The sequence below is a fragment of the Artibeus jamaicensis genome, unplaced genomic scaffold (assembly GCF_021234435.1).
Source record: "Artibeus jamaicensis isolate MK-2021 breed Jamaican fruit bat unplaced genomic scaffold, CSHL_Jam_final contig_64, whole genome shotgun sequence".
NCBI classification, from domain to species: domain Eukaryota; kingdom Metazoa; phylum Chordata; class Mammalia; order Chiroptera; family Phyllostomidae; genus Artibeus; species Artibeus jamaicensis.
The window spans coordinates 2,639,505-2,654,439 of NW_026521911.1; the positions used below are offsets into that span (position 1 = coordinate 2,639,505).

A 14,935-nucleotide genomic window follows, 5' to 3' on the forward strand; every position below is an offset into this window, starting at 1 on the left:
AAAGGTTTATTAATATTTGCCCTGCAGGCCTCATAGGAAGCCAAGCCTGTCTGACTCTGAAGCCAGGTCCTTTACACTGCACCATACTTCTTACTAGACAATCCAGGGACTGACCCAGATGATCTATAATGACCTTTTCAATTCTTACAGTGCTTCTCTGGCTCAGATGCTGACTAAGCTAACAAAGGAACAGGGAAATATTAGGATAGATGATGGTCTGGAAGAATTCAGTGGTTGTGAGGATAAAGACATTGGGCAGAATAAAGCTTTGTAAATTGTAAAGTAGATGAGAGGCTGTGTAGATGTGAGGGTCATTATCATTAAGTGTGGTAAATAATCTAGAGTTCCTGTATTTATGTTGCATCAGTAATAGAGCCTCATGAAGGAATAAAAGGCCCCAAGCTGAGACAGTCTGACCTATGAGGAATCGTGCAGGGCACCTGGGTCTAATTCAACACTAACATGCATGAAGGCCCCTATTAAACCTCGCAGAGTGTCAGTAGCTGATGGAAAAGCTGTGCTGCAGGTTGCCTTGCCCATTCACCTTGTGCTCCACTATAGTTAGAGGGCCTCACCTGAGAGAAGTCAGAATGGAAGTATGGGAGGACACAGGTGATGTGGTCAGTTTGTCATCACTCGGCAAGATAGCCTCTCCCTGCTGCAGGGATTCATGAAATCGGCGGATGTTCTGCACATGCTCTTCATGCCGTGATGCCTGGCTTTTTGTGGAATGACTTCTGTCAGGAATAAATGAGGGCAAAATAAATTTGCAACCAATGAGAAAACTCCTAGTGTGACAATAAGCAAATCACTTTGGTATTGCAAATCCATCCCACTACCACCATTCTAGCTTCATCAACTCTGGCTTGGATTATAACAATCTCCTAAATAATCTTACCTTCGGTATTACCCATTTCCCTTGAATAAACTTTCCATATTAGAGCCTGAGTGATTTTTTAAAAACCAGATCTGAAACAAGAACAACATCTATGGAATGCTTATTACATGCCAAGCAATGTACTAAGCATTCAACACGTACTAACCTGTTAATCATCATTCCTTTCTAGTTTTGGCTTCTCTTATCTATAGAATAAATTTCAAATTCCTTAGCAGGTTATTTAAAAACCTGACCCCAGCAATAACCTTCTTTTTAAATAACAGGTTCACTGAGATATATTTCACATATACAATTTACCTGGTTAAAGTGTACAATTCAATGGTTTTTAGTATATTCAGAGTTGTACAACCATCATCACAATCAAGTTTAGAACATTTTCATCACTCCCAAAAGAAACCTCATACCTATCAGCAATCACTCCACATTTACTCCTCTCTTTCCCAACCAGCAGCCAAACCTCCCAGCCCTAGGCAACTGCTAATCTACTTTCTGTCTCCACAGATTTGACTATTTTGGATATTTGACAGAAATGGACTCATACAGTATACGGTCTTTTGTGACTGCCTTCTTATATTTAACATGTTTTCAAGCTTTGTCCATGTTGTAGCATGTATCAGCACTTCAATCCTTCTCATGGTTGAACAATTTTCCACTATATAATCACATTTAAAAAAATGTATTTTATTGATTATGCCATTACAGTTGTCCCATTTCCTCCCCTTCATTCCCCTCCACCCTGCACCCCTCCCCCACCATTCCCCCCTTTAGTTTATGTCCATGTGTCACAAATTCTTTAGATTCTATATTTCCCATACTATTCTTGCCCTCACCCCTATTTTCTACCTACCGTCTATGCTACTTATTCTCTGTACCTTTTCCCCCCTTCTCCTCCCCCCACTCCCCTGTTGCTAATCCTCCATGTGATCTCCATTTCTATGGTTCCACTCCTGATCTAGCTGTCCTTTTAGTTTGCTTTTGTTTGAGGTGTGGTTGTTAATAACTGTGAGTTTGCTGTCCTTTCACTGTTCATCTTTTTTATCTTCTTTTTCTTAGGTAAGTCCCTTTAACATTTCATATAATAAGGGCTTGGTGATGATGAACTCCTTGAATTTGATCTTATCTGAGAAGCACTTTATCTGCCCTTCCATTCTAAATGAAAGCTTTGCTGGATAGAGCGATCTTGGATGTAGGTCTTTGGATTTCATGACTTGGAATACCTCTTTCCAGCCCCTTCTTGCCTGTAAAATCTCTTTTGAGAAACGAGCTGACAGTCTGATGGGAACTCCTTTGTAGGTGACTGTCCCCTTATCTCTTGCTGCTTCTAGGATTCTCTCCTTCATTTTAATCTTGGCTAATGTAATTATGATGTGTCTTGGTGTGTTCCTCCTTGGGTCCAACTTCTTTGGGACTCTCTGAGCTTCCTGGATTTCCTGGAAGTCTATTGCCTTTGCCAGATTGGGAAAGTTCTCTTTTATTATTTGTTCAGATAAGTTTTCCCCTCGTGGCTGTTCCTCTTCCCCTTCCGGCACCCCTATAATTCAGATGTTGGAACGTTTAAAGATGTCCTGGAGGTTCCTAAGCCTCTCCTCATTTTTTTGAATTCTTGTTTCTTCATTCTTTTGTTTGTTCGTTTTTTTCTTCCTTCTGGTCCACTCTCTTGATTTGAGTCCCAGCTTCCTTTCCATCACTATTGGTTTCCTGTGCATTTCCCTTCATTTCACTTAGTTTAGCCTTCATTTGTTCTCTAATTTGTGACTAAAATCAGTTCTGTGAGCATCCTGATCACCAGTGTTTTGAACTGTGCATCTGATAGGTTGGCTATCTCTTGGTGGACTAGAAGTATTGGCTCTGAGTCTTTGAAATGTTCTTCTGCTTGAGCCATGTTTTGGTCTGGTCACGCCTATTATGTAGTGAGGGGTGGATCCTTAGGTGTTCATCAGGGCAGGTCAACCCAGTCGCTGGGTTGTGACTGGGGGTGGGTCAGAGGGAGACCAGTAGCATTTGTTCTGCTCTCTCTCAGATTTTGGTCCCCTATACCACTTCCCACAAGCAAACCGTACCCTTCTGGTGCTGGTTCCTGGGTGTGTGGGCTTCTGTACATTCTAGGACTGTGTGGGTCTCTCCAATTAACTCTCCTGTGAGGCTGGGAGCCTCTCCCTTCACCTCAACCCTGAAAGCTTTTCCAATTGGTGCTTTTAGGCTTTAATTCCCAGCTCTGGGGCCCTAGTATGTGTGGTCTGTCTCACTGCTCGCTCCTCTGCCTGGGTTATCTGCGCATGAATGTGTGACTGTGGTCAGCCAGCCACCTTTCGCCCTCACTGGGTCCACCTGTTGCTACCCTGTGCCTGGGATCTGCCAACCGCTGCCTGCGCACCTGGGTTGGTCTGGCCACCTTTTGCTGCGCCACCCCACTCCACCAGCTGCTGACTCTGCCTCTCTTACTGGTCTGGATGAATGGTTTGTTGTTGTCGGACTTCCGTACAATTCAATTTTGTGTGTTGGTTGCATTTTTGTTACTAAAACTTTGTTGTCTTTAAACTTGGTTGTGTGAGGAGGCACAGTGTTTCCACCTATGCCTCCACCTTGGCCTGTTGTCAGATATATCACATTTTGTTAATATATTCATTGGTTCATAAACATTTGCGTCATTTCTACTTTCTAGTTATTAGAAACGGTGCTGCTCCAAACATTCACAAACAAGTTTTCATGTGAACATATCTTCATTTCTCTTGGGTACATATACCTACGAGTGGAGTTACTGAATTATATTGTACTTTCCTGTTAAGCCTTTATGGAGTTGCCACTATTTTCCAAAGCAGCCGCACCATTTTAAAATCTCACCAGCCATGTATGAGGGTTCCAATCTCTCTACATCCTCCGCAACACTTGTGATATTCGTGTTTTGGTTGTGAAGTGGTATCTCATTATGGTTTTCATTTACATTACCCTCATGGCTAATGATGTCCACATCTTTTCAGGTGCTGATTGGTCATTTTTGTTGTGTATCTTCTTTTTATTATTATTATTTTTTAAGATTTTATTTATTTATCTTTAGAGGGGAAGGGAAGGAAAAAGGGAGAGAAATATCAATGTATGGTTGCCTTTCGTGCGTCCCCTGCCGGGAATTGGCCTACAACCCAGGCATGTGCCCTGACTGGGAATCGAACCGCGATTGTCTGGTTCGCAGGCCCGCACTCAATCCACTGAGCTACACCAGCCAGGGCTGTTGTGTACCTTCTTTGGAGATATGTCTATTCTGATAATTTGCCCATTTTTAATTGTATTTTTTGCCTTTATTATTGAGTCGTAAAAATTCTTTATATATAGGGGTGGGCAAAGTAGGTTTATAGTTGTTTGTGTGGATAAAGACATTTGGGTTATGATTATTACAATAGCTTTATTAATTCTGTGTTTTGTGTACTCACAACTGTAAACCTACTCTTGCCCACCCCTGTACTCTGGATATAAACCCCTTATCAAATCTGTGATTTGTTAGTATTTTCTTTTTATTTAAAAAATATTTATTTATTTTTAGAGAGAGGAGAAGGGAGGAAGAGAGGGACAGAAACACCATGTGTGAGAGAAACATCAATTAGCTGCCTCTTGCATGCACCCCAACCAGGGACTGGGTCTGCAACCCAGGCATGTGACCGGACTGGGAATTGAACTAGCGATCCTTTGCCTTGTGGGATGACACTCAACCAAGTGATCTATGCTGGTCAGGGCTTGACTTGCCAGTATTTTCTTGCATTCTGTGGGCTGTCTTCTCATTTTCTTGATGGTATCATTTAGAGCTCTAAATTTTTAAATTTTGATGATTTACTTTTTTCTTTTGTTGCTTCTGCTTTTGTTGTCGTATCTAAGGAATCACTGCCTAATCCAAGGTCATCAAGATTTATTCCTATGTTTTCTTCTAAGAGTTTTATAGATTTAGTTATTACAATTGGAGTTAATTTTTGCATATGGTGTAAGGAAGAGGTCCGACTATCTTTTGCATGTGGATATCCAGTTGCTCCAAAACCATTTGTTGAAAATCCTGTTGTTTCCTCATTAAACCATCTTGGCATCTTTGAAATCTTGGCATCCTTGGCACATGGGTTTATTTCTGGACTGTCAATTCTATGCTACTGGTCTGTATTTCTATCCTTATGCCAGTACCACGCTGTGTTGTTTACTATAGCTTTGTAGTTAAGTTTTGAAATCAGATACTTTGTTCTTTTTCAAGACTATTTTGCTTATTGTATTCCTTAAATTTCCATGTGAATTTTAGGACTAACTTGCCCATTTCCATAGGAAACCAGCAGGAATTGTGACAGAGAGGAACTGTGTTAAATCTGTGGGTCAGTTTGGGGATTACTGCCATCTTGACAATATTACCCTTCCAATCCATGAACATGGGAGGCCTTCCCATTTATTTAAACCTACTTTAATTTGTTTTAACAATGCTTTATAGTTTTCAGGGAATAAGTTTTGTACTTTTTGGTTAAATTTATTAAGTATTTTATCCTTTTTTGGTGCTATTCTAAATTAAATTGTTTTTTCAATTTCCTTTTGGATTATTTGCTGCTGATGTATAGACACAACTGACTGTACATTACATTTTTAAAGTTTTTCAGTTTAAATTTCTAATATGGTAAAAAGTTGATAGATATATAACCTATATAAAAGAACCTCTTTAAGGTCATCAATAATTTTTATATTTCCAGTTTTGAACTGGAAATATTTGAGAACCACTGCTTTACTAAGTTACAGCTAGTACAAATAAACTCCACATATTTAAAATATAGAATTTGATGAGTTTTGATATATGTGTACATTTAAGGAATCTATTACCACATCATGATAATAAACATATCCATCACCCCTAGAAGTTTCTTCCTGTCCTTAGTAACTTAGTCACCTCAGTACGTTCAATGAAAATTGAAAAACTCAGAGAAATAATCTAAATCTGAGATCTAGGATTTGACAGACACATGGGCTCCCTTTACGTAGAACACGAGGCTCCCCTCATGTAGTGAGCACACAGAAAATTATATAATACCTCACTATATAGGGACTGTTTAAGTCTGTCATTTTCTCGCATGCATTCATTCATTATTTGCTAATGCCCACTCTGCCAGATGCTGGCCCAGGCATGCATGATTGAGAGATGAATAAACTACAATCTTTGAGTAGCTAAGCAGTATTACAGAGTATCTTTCTTAGAATAAAGGGTTTACTAAGTAACTGCTGCTGTTGGAGTATCTGCTGCAGGGGAAGATCCCTTGCCTTCTCTCTGAGGTAGAAAGACATGGGAAAGATTGGTGGAGGCAGAAGGATGCTAAGGGCACTGGGGCCTGGAAGGAAATGGGGTGGAAAGAAGGTAATCCTATTCTTAGACCCTGCCCTTTGACAGGATGGAATATGCTCCAGCCTGATATCCATATGCATAGCCATGGTTGGCTTGGCTGAAAGCAATGGCCAGTTGCTTTCTACAAAATAATCTGGCACATCAGTTTGGGAGGTGAGAGATCATGGCATCTTTCTCACACTGCTGAGGACTGCTTTTATGAGTGAAGGTTAAAGGCCTTTGAGGAAAAGACAAATGTGTCCCTTGCCTGAAGCTATCCTTTACAACTTTATTTATTTATTTATTTATTTATTTATTTATTTATTTATTTATGTATTTATTTATAGAGAGAGGGGGAGGGAGGGAGAAAGAAAGAGAGTAACATCGATCAGTTGCCTTTTATACTGGGGACCAAACCTGCAACCCAGGCATGTGCCCTGACTGGGAATTGAACACATTAGAGGAAGAACCAGTTTCTTCCTCTAATAAAGGAAAGAGAGAAATGACAAGCCAGTTGAACTTCTGCTCTTTGCCTCCATTTCTTCCCATCATCAAGAAATCTCTCACCTCCCAGGAATGGAGAAACCAAGCTCTTCTGATGAGGTGTGAACACGTTTTTCTGGAGTGTGTCTTGTAACACAGCTGGGGAATGCAGTATAGACATCAGAGACGGGGAAGGAAAAAGAACTGTATACTGGGATCTGCAGAAGCAATGACAAAAATGGTACTTGTCACAACAAATCCTTTTGGAACAAAGTAATATAAATAAATTTGTAAAATTTATTATATGCGTATAAATGTAATTTATTGAGTATTTTCTATGTGTTGAGCACTGTACTGAGCAATTTACATGCATTTTCTCATTTAAACTTCACAATAATCCTATGAGGTAGGTACTTTTATGCCCATTTTATAGACTATATTATCAGTTGCTTTTTAGTTGCTTTATTTACATTTATGATTCAGTTAGTTTGTGAACTTCTGACTGGACATCATCTTATATTTACACGTGAGGATAATCCGGCTGTGGCACTTCTTATCGATGACTACCAGGGCTGATGTGAAGAAAAGACCTCACTAGATAGACGGACTGTTTGTGTCTGTCATTTTCTCATGCATGCATTCATTCATTATTTGCTGATAATGAATAAACCACAATCTATGCCTTGATAGAGCTCCCTTATCTAGGACAATTTGAAAAATTCTCCTTACCTTTACAGTTACAGAAAGAGTTGTCTATGCTTACTATCAGCAATTCCTTTAGTCTTTTAATTTTTTAATGAAACTGATGATTTTAATGTAAGAGTTTGTAAAGAGTTTAACCAATATGATTTCAGATTCCACATTACAACTAATCTTATTTTATTTAAAAACTGAGATGTAATTCATGTATTATAAAGTTCACCCTTTGAAAGTGTTCAATTCAGTGGTTTTTAATATATTCAGAATTGTGCATTCATAATCACTATGTAATTCCAGAACATTTTTATCACCTCTAAAAGGTCATTACAAAAAACAAATATAATGTGTTCTGTAAGCTGGAAAGTACGAAACACATGTAAAGAACCTTCTTGCAGGTTTTGCTCAGTAGAGCCCTTGTTGGTCAGCGATACATGAATCAGGGTACATACCAGTGATCCTGGGGTCTCTCCCCGTCTTGCTTGCTTTTCTTCTTTGAAGTGCATCAAACTCTCCAAAGGGGAGATAGCAACTTTTACCTGCCCCTGGCACTCTCCACTGAAGTCTGTGATATTGTACCAGCCACAGATATACTGGAAACCAGAGAGAAGTGGGGAGAGGTCCACCGAGGCAAAGCCAATTACCCTCTCCTCATCTGCAGGGGAAAGAGAAGAGCTGGGCAGTGCATCTGGGCAGGTCCTGCCACTGAGATTAGATGCTGCACAGAGAAACTGATTTATGGGGACTGGAAGGATCAGTGATTTCAAAATTAACAAAAGACAGAGATAATGAGGATGAGAAAGACTGACCACCACAGCCTACTTTCACCATTACGAACTAATTCACTGTTTGTACGGCAGGGAAAAGGTGGCTGGGTCAAGATTGGTCCTCTTGATACAGACAACTAGAAAACACCCTTAAACATATGAAATACTTGTTCTTTTCCATAGGTCATCATGTCTCACTGATTTCCCTCAAAGCAGTGAGTCTTTAAAGAAAGCATTTGAAAATGGCAATAAACACATACCTATCAGCAATTGAATCTAAAAGACAAACAAGAACAGAGACAGAATCATGGATATAGAGAGTGTCTGGAAGGTTGCCAGATGGGAGAGGGTTTGGGGGAATGGGTGAAGAGGTGAGGGGACTAGAAAGTGCAAACAAGTGGTTAAAGAATAGCCATGGGGATGTACAATATAGGAAATGGAGTAGCCAAAGAATATACGTATGACCCACGGACATGAACAAAGGTGAGGGAGGATGCCTGAGGGGATGGCTGCTGGGTGGGGGGCAAAGAGGGAAAAGTTGGGACAACTATAACAGCACAATCAATAAAAGATTTAAAAAAAATAAACTGAGCTTAAAAAAAAAAGTGTATGGAGCCTAACTAAATAAAGCAGGGATTCCTAGTGTTGATTCAGAGAAAAACTATTTATAATCAGATCCTACTGATTTTCTGAGGTTGGGCTGGGGTGGGGACATAATTAAATCCATGGAAGCAGCATGGGAAGATCATAAAAACCAGACCCATAGCGTCACTTCTGAACAGGAGCACAGGAGGAGAGACAAGGTCACTTGATTTCATTTATATGCTGACTACTCTCAGGTCTTTTGTTAGCTGTTGGGGTTAGCTCTAAAACTTATCACTAGCCAACAAAAACTGTGATGCTGTAGATGACTCAAAACAACTGGGGTCTGGAAACAGGCCCTAGCAGGAACCTGAAAGCAACTAGATTTACATGAGGGTTTAGTGAGACAAAAGTTCCTATGTACAGGAGTTGTCAGATAGCTGGATGTCCTCACCACCTTATTTTTCTGAGTCACCCAATCTTACCAATGTGAGGTACAAATGGTGAAGGCTATAGAGCCAGTCAAAACCTGGGTTCAAATCCTAGCTCCATCAATTCATAGGTATACAACCTTAGGCAAGCCACTGAACTTCCTTGGCCTTCAGCTTTGCATCTATAAGATTGAACTAATTTTTACCTTGCAGGATTAGAGGTGTTTGTAAAGTTCTTAGCACACTGCCATTCACTAATAAAAACAAAGACTGAGGCAGTGTTAACTAAGCATCAGGCATCCATTTAATTCTCCCCAAACCCTAAGAGGTAGGTACTATTATCATCCCTATTTTATAGAAAAGGAAACTGAATCAACAAAAGTCAAGTTATTCACCTAAGGTTATACTACTTTGTGAGGGGCAGAACTGGTATTTAAATTTAAAGAGTGTGGCTTCAGAGTTTGCGTTCTTAACACTGTTGTATTATTGCCTCTTAATAAATGGTAGCTAAGTAAAACTAGGTTCAAGGACCCTAAGGTCAGTACCTCTGTCCTAGGACAGTTTTCAAAAGGAGGAAGGACAGGCTGTCAGACTCTAGTCTTGTGTGCTGCCTGAAAATGCTAGCAGGGTCTTGGTTAATAAGCCAGAGTTAACAGAAGGCATAACACCATACAAACAGGGTAGAAATCACTTGAGTATGGCACTATTTGCATCATGATAGTTGAGATACAACTGGAAAGACTCAAATATACTTGGATTTCTGTGCTAAGCATGTAGTCAAAAAAATTATATGCTTTCTAAAGATTTAAATTCCAGTGGCATTCTGTGGGATACCCTCTAACACATATGTGAGTACTCAGCACCATCAGGGCCATTGTTTCACTTAGTTAAAAAATAAGAAAATAATTAGCAAACTGTCAATTGTGTGTGAGCTCATTTTTACATTCAGAATTCATAAAATAGAGTTCATACCTCCTTTATGCCAAACTTTGAAGACCAGAGTTTGCCGTGGGTCCAAAAGAAGCTCTTTTGATAGCCTATGAAGAAAAATAACCACCATAAATTAATTGTGTAGGATGCTTCTGTAGTATGAAGCTTAGATTTGAAGAATGTGTTGTAGATTGTAATGTACTTTCCTAACACTTTCATTTTACCTTCATAGTCATCTTCTAGGATACGTTTTTATTTTCACAGTTAAAAGGGGGAGATGGAAGCTTAGAGTGGTGAAGAAACTTGCCAAGACTGCACACAGGATCCCCTAATAGAGTAGTTTCCCGCTCAGTAGTACCTGCCACACTCAAGCTCTGTTTCTCAAGACAAGGGAGAGAATGTGGAGAGGGAGCCCCTCCATGTGTAATGAACAGTTTTATTGGAGCAGGTAAGAATACTTCTTGTGTCACGGGAAAGGGAGAATGGTGAGAGGGGAAAAAGATGGGGGGTGGGCATTTACTGAGTGCCTTCTTTGGGCCAGGCATAGTGTCAAGTGTTTTATATACATGTAATTTGCACAAAAACCTATGGCATGGACATTATTCTCCTTATCTTGTAGATGATGAAGCTGGGCTCAGAAAAGTGAAATGATTTGCTCAAGCTGACATAAAAGTCAGTAAGTGGCAGAGCTGGGATTTGAACACTAGTTTGCCTGACTCCAAAGCCATTCTTTGCAGAGGTAAGGCACCAAAATAAGAAAGTGCCCAACTTTAATATCAGAGAAAGAAGCTGATGTGGAATTTACTCAGTACCTTTAATATATTTTATATGACACAAATTAGACACTTTTAAATTACAAAGATTTGCAAAGTTCCAAACCAGGTACCACTGCTCCAGGTAAGCAAGGTGGAGAACCAAAGCAAATCAAGAGATCTAATTTCCTTCCCCAGATACCACTAGAGAATTGGAGAGCCTACTTCAAGTCCAATGAGCAGCACTCTGCTAAAGGGAGACAAACGCCACGTCGGAGTTTAGACTTCTAGCTGGGTCAGAACACTGACCCTTGAATCCAGTTCTACCACTGTCACCTGAGTGACCCTGAGCCTGGTTTTCTCTGAGCTCTGGTTTTCTTATCTGTTAAATGGGATAATATTATCTACCTACAAGGTTGCTAGGAGGATCAAATGAAATAATTTTGTGATAAAAGAATGATGAACAGTATCATTAGTTATTTTTCTTCTAATCTTGCCTCTACTACCTACAGACTATGTAACCTCCTTGGGCCACAGTCTCTACAACTGTAACATGATTGACAGGACTCAACCTCAGATCTTTCGAGTCTTCCACAAAAGATTTGTTGCATAGCTACTGTGTACCATGAGGTAATTTTCCTAAATGTCATCTAATTTGAACCTCACAATAACCCTGCGGTTTATCCCACTTTACAGACAAGGAATCTGAGGTTCGGAGATGTTACATAACTTGTTCACACAGTTAGTAACTGACAGAGACGGGACTGGAGGCCAAGTGTCTCTAGGTCCAAAGTCTAGCCTCTTCCAACTGCACTGGAAATCTTCTCCAAGGATGCACAAACCACCACCTTTTCTAGGATTAGTTCTCTCTGCCCTCTTCACCTAGATGACACACACATTCTTCCATATTTAGCTGAGGTGTCATATTTAAGAAGCCCTCCCTGAACTTCTAGCTCTTCTCCTCTAAGAATATGAAGCTGAGGGGGCAGCATATACCACTCTATGTAATTTTTAAATTTATCTTAATCATCTTAAATGCCCTGCTTTGTTCTAGGCACTGGGAATTAAAGATAATTACAGTCCTACTAAATAATTTTTGAACTGTATTGAGCAGAGTTTTAAAAAACCACAACAAAACTTTTAAGCCACTGCTAGGTGTAAATTTTCCCAGTTTTTCTTTTTAAACGTTTTATTTTCCAATTACAGTTTACATTCAATATTATTTTGTATTAGTTTCAGGTGTATAGCCTAGTGGTTAGAAAATTATATACTTAACAAAGCGATGCCTCTCATATTTCAGTACCTGTCAGGCACCATTTATAGTTACTACAATATAACTGACTCTATTCCATGTGCTGTACTTTACATCCCTGTGACTATTTTGTAACTACCAATTTGTACTTCTTAATCCCTTCACCTTTGCTAGCTATGAATTTAAAAGCACTAGGATTAAATAATCGCTTGATAAGAAAAGCATTTCCCAGGTCTGCTCAGTATTATTGAGTCTGTTACATTGCCTGCTCTGAGTTTCTCTCCTGGAATAAAAAGTTGATTCTAGAAGGCTAATGGAACATCATAAAATACAAACCTTGACTGCTGTTGAAAATTCCAAATGGGAGAATCTGTGTTTTCAACCACTGGGGTGTAGACAGGAGATGGCTCATCAGCTGTGGCAAAGGATACACAACAGCTGGGTACAGATACTTTCCGCTCTGTCAAGGGGCTCCCTGGAATAGAGCAGAGTGGAGTGGCTACATTAGGGTATCAAAAAGAATGTGATGGAAGTTTCCCTTTCTATAGGTACAAGCAGGACTGTTCCAGCCCTCTCTTACCTTTGGGTCTTTGCTCAACTACTATTCCCTATATTTGAAATGTCTCCAGTGTTCTTTCTGCTACTAAAACTGTCCCATCAAAGCTTAGTTCATAAATATTCCCAGACAAAAACTGACTTCTCCCATCTCCTTGTACTTTATAGATAATGGAAAATACTAGATTGAAAGGCAAAAGATACAACTGCAAAAGGCCCTAGGCTTAAGAGTCAGATGATCAATTATTAGCTCTGCCATATATATTCTGTGTGACCTTAAGCAAGGCCTATCTAGGTCATAGCCTCCTTAAATAGGGCATATGATACTTACACCTCCTAAGATGCTGAAAATAAATAATAATAGTATATAACACGTATAGTATATTACTTACTATGTGCCCTTTAGTTCCTTTAATCTTTACAACATTAGTTGTATTAGTTCCTTTAATCTTTACAACAACCCAATGAGGCAGGTATTATTATTCCCATTATAGATGAACAACTGGGGTACAGAGAGATTAAACATTTATTAAGTGGTCACACATGTATTATATGGTGGAACTCAAGCATTCTGGCTCTGGAGTCCAAGCCTCCAGTCATCAATCATATTGCCTCTCCTATAGAATAAACAAATGTAAAATACTGAGTACTGTGCTGGTGTTAATTTTTATAAGGTCAGGTTTCCACCATGGGAGACTTGTCATTAAAACAATTCTCTCTTAAAACAATGCAAACTGAAGATGGCTGGTGATACTAGATAGTCTAACTGAGCTGTTGGACAAGTAACCACTAGCCACATGTGGCCATTTAACTTTAATGAAATCTGAGTAAGATTGAAAATTCAATTACTTAGTCGCACTAGCCACACTTCAAGTGCTCAGTGGCCACAGGTGGCAGGTGGCTACCATCATCCACAGGGAAGATGCACAGCATGACCATCGCAGTGCAAAGTTCTTTTTGACAGTACTAAATAATACAGCCTCTATATAATATCGACTCTATGTACTCCTTTAAGATCCCTTTTAGCTCTAAAATGCTATGAATCTCTGGATTACAGATTCAGAAAGAGAAAAGAATAAAAAAATAAGTGTGTCAAATATTCTTTATGTGATCCAGAGGCACAGATTCTACATGTAGATTCTAAGTAGTTTGTCGTCTTTCTACCTGTCTAGCTCAAGGTTTCTCCAAATCCATATTCTCACTTCAACTTGTAGGTGAAGTTAATCTTTGAGGCACCACCCTGCTCCTCCTCTACCTGGCTGCTCCTTTCAGTACCACTCTTCCAAAGACCTCAGGCTATCCTGCGGACAGAATGCAATCTGAAGAACAAGCCAAGTTTGGAACTGCTGATTTTACTCTCCTCTGCAAGCTGTTTAATATTTAATAAGGAGCCATTAAAAGACAGGCTCTAGCACCATCTACTCTCAAAAGCTTCTCTTAACTCCTAGGCAGAATGACTGAACTTTGTATCCCCGGTTAGGTTTCTCCGATTTCACTTTTCTTTTAGGGAAAGAGAGGTACCTACATCTTTGCTTTGATGTATTTTCCTCAACCAGAAGAATTTCCATTAGAGCAGACCCATTCTTTTCAAAACTTTTCACCAAAGCAACAGTAATCTAGAGAAAAGTAAACACTAAACTCTAAGCGTTGGGGTTTCTGATACCCTTGAAGAGCAACAATAAGCATGGCATCTTTTGGCAGGCTTGTGTACCATCTAAATATTAATGAGGATTTTATATTATCTTCCATTATATAGCCCTATTAGTTTAAATGAAAAAGAATTTCCCCCCCAATTCTTAGTAAAAAAACTGACACATCATGGTGTTTAATCTCATGACTTCTAACACCTTTGAGCACTCAACCAGACCAGATGGCATTACTTTTCAGACTGTCTTACAGAGGATTAATAAAGAAAATGGGTGCTAAGGAGAGAAGAGGCATTGGGGAAAAGAACCAACAAGAAAGAAGAAGCATGCTAGCCTCAGAAGTAAAATCTGGCCCTGCCCTGTATGGCTCAGTTGGTTTGGTGTCCTTCTGCAAACTGAAGTCATGGGTTCAAATCTTGGTTGGGGCACATGCCTAAGTTGCAGGTCTGATCCCAGTTGGGGCATGTAAGAAAGGCAACCAATAGATGTCTCTCTCACACATTGATGTTTCTCGCCCTCTCCTCCTCCCTCCCTTACCCCTCTCTACAATCAGAGAGCATGTCCTCCAGCAAAGATAACATAAGTGAATAAAATTAAAAAAAAAAAAAAAAAAA

At 39.6% G+C, this 14,935-nt stretch overlaps 1 protein-coding gene across 3 annotated transcripts in view; it reads right to left on the bottom strand.

Moving 5' to 3' along the window:
• C2CD3 (C2 domain containing 3 centriole elongation regulator) overlaps positions 1-14,935 on the bottom strand; it is a 124,560-nt gene that overhangs the window by 30,111 nt on the left and 79,514 nt on the right. For all 3 annotated transcript variants that reach the window (XM_037148643.2, XM_037148645.2, XM_037148646.2), the window contains 5 exons: positions 12,457-12,595; positions 10,159-10,223; positions 7,859-8,061; positions 6,795-6,928; positions 576-737 (listed from right to left, as the gene is read on the bottom strand). In XM_037148643.2, coding sequence (XP_037004538.2) covers positions 576-737; positions 6,795-6,928; positions 7,859-8,061; positions 10,159-10,223; positions 12,457-12,595 — 703 coding nt within the window. The remainder of the gene's footprint in view (positions 1-575; positions 738-6,794; positions 6,929-7,858; positions 8,062-10,158; positions 10,224-12,456; positions 12,596-14,935) is intronic.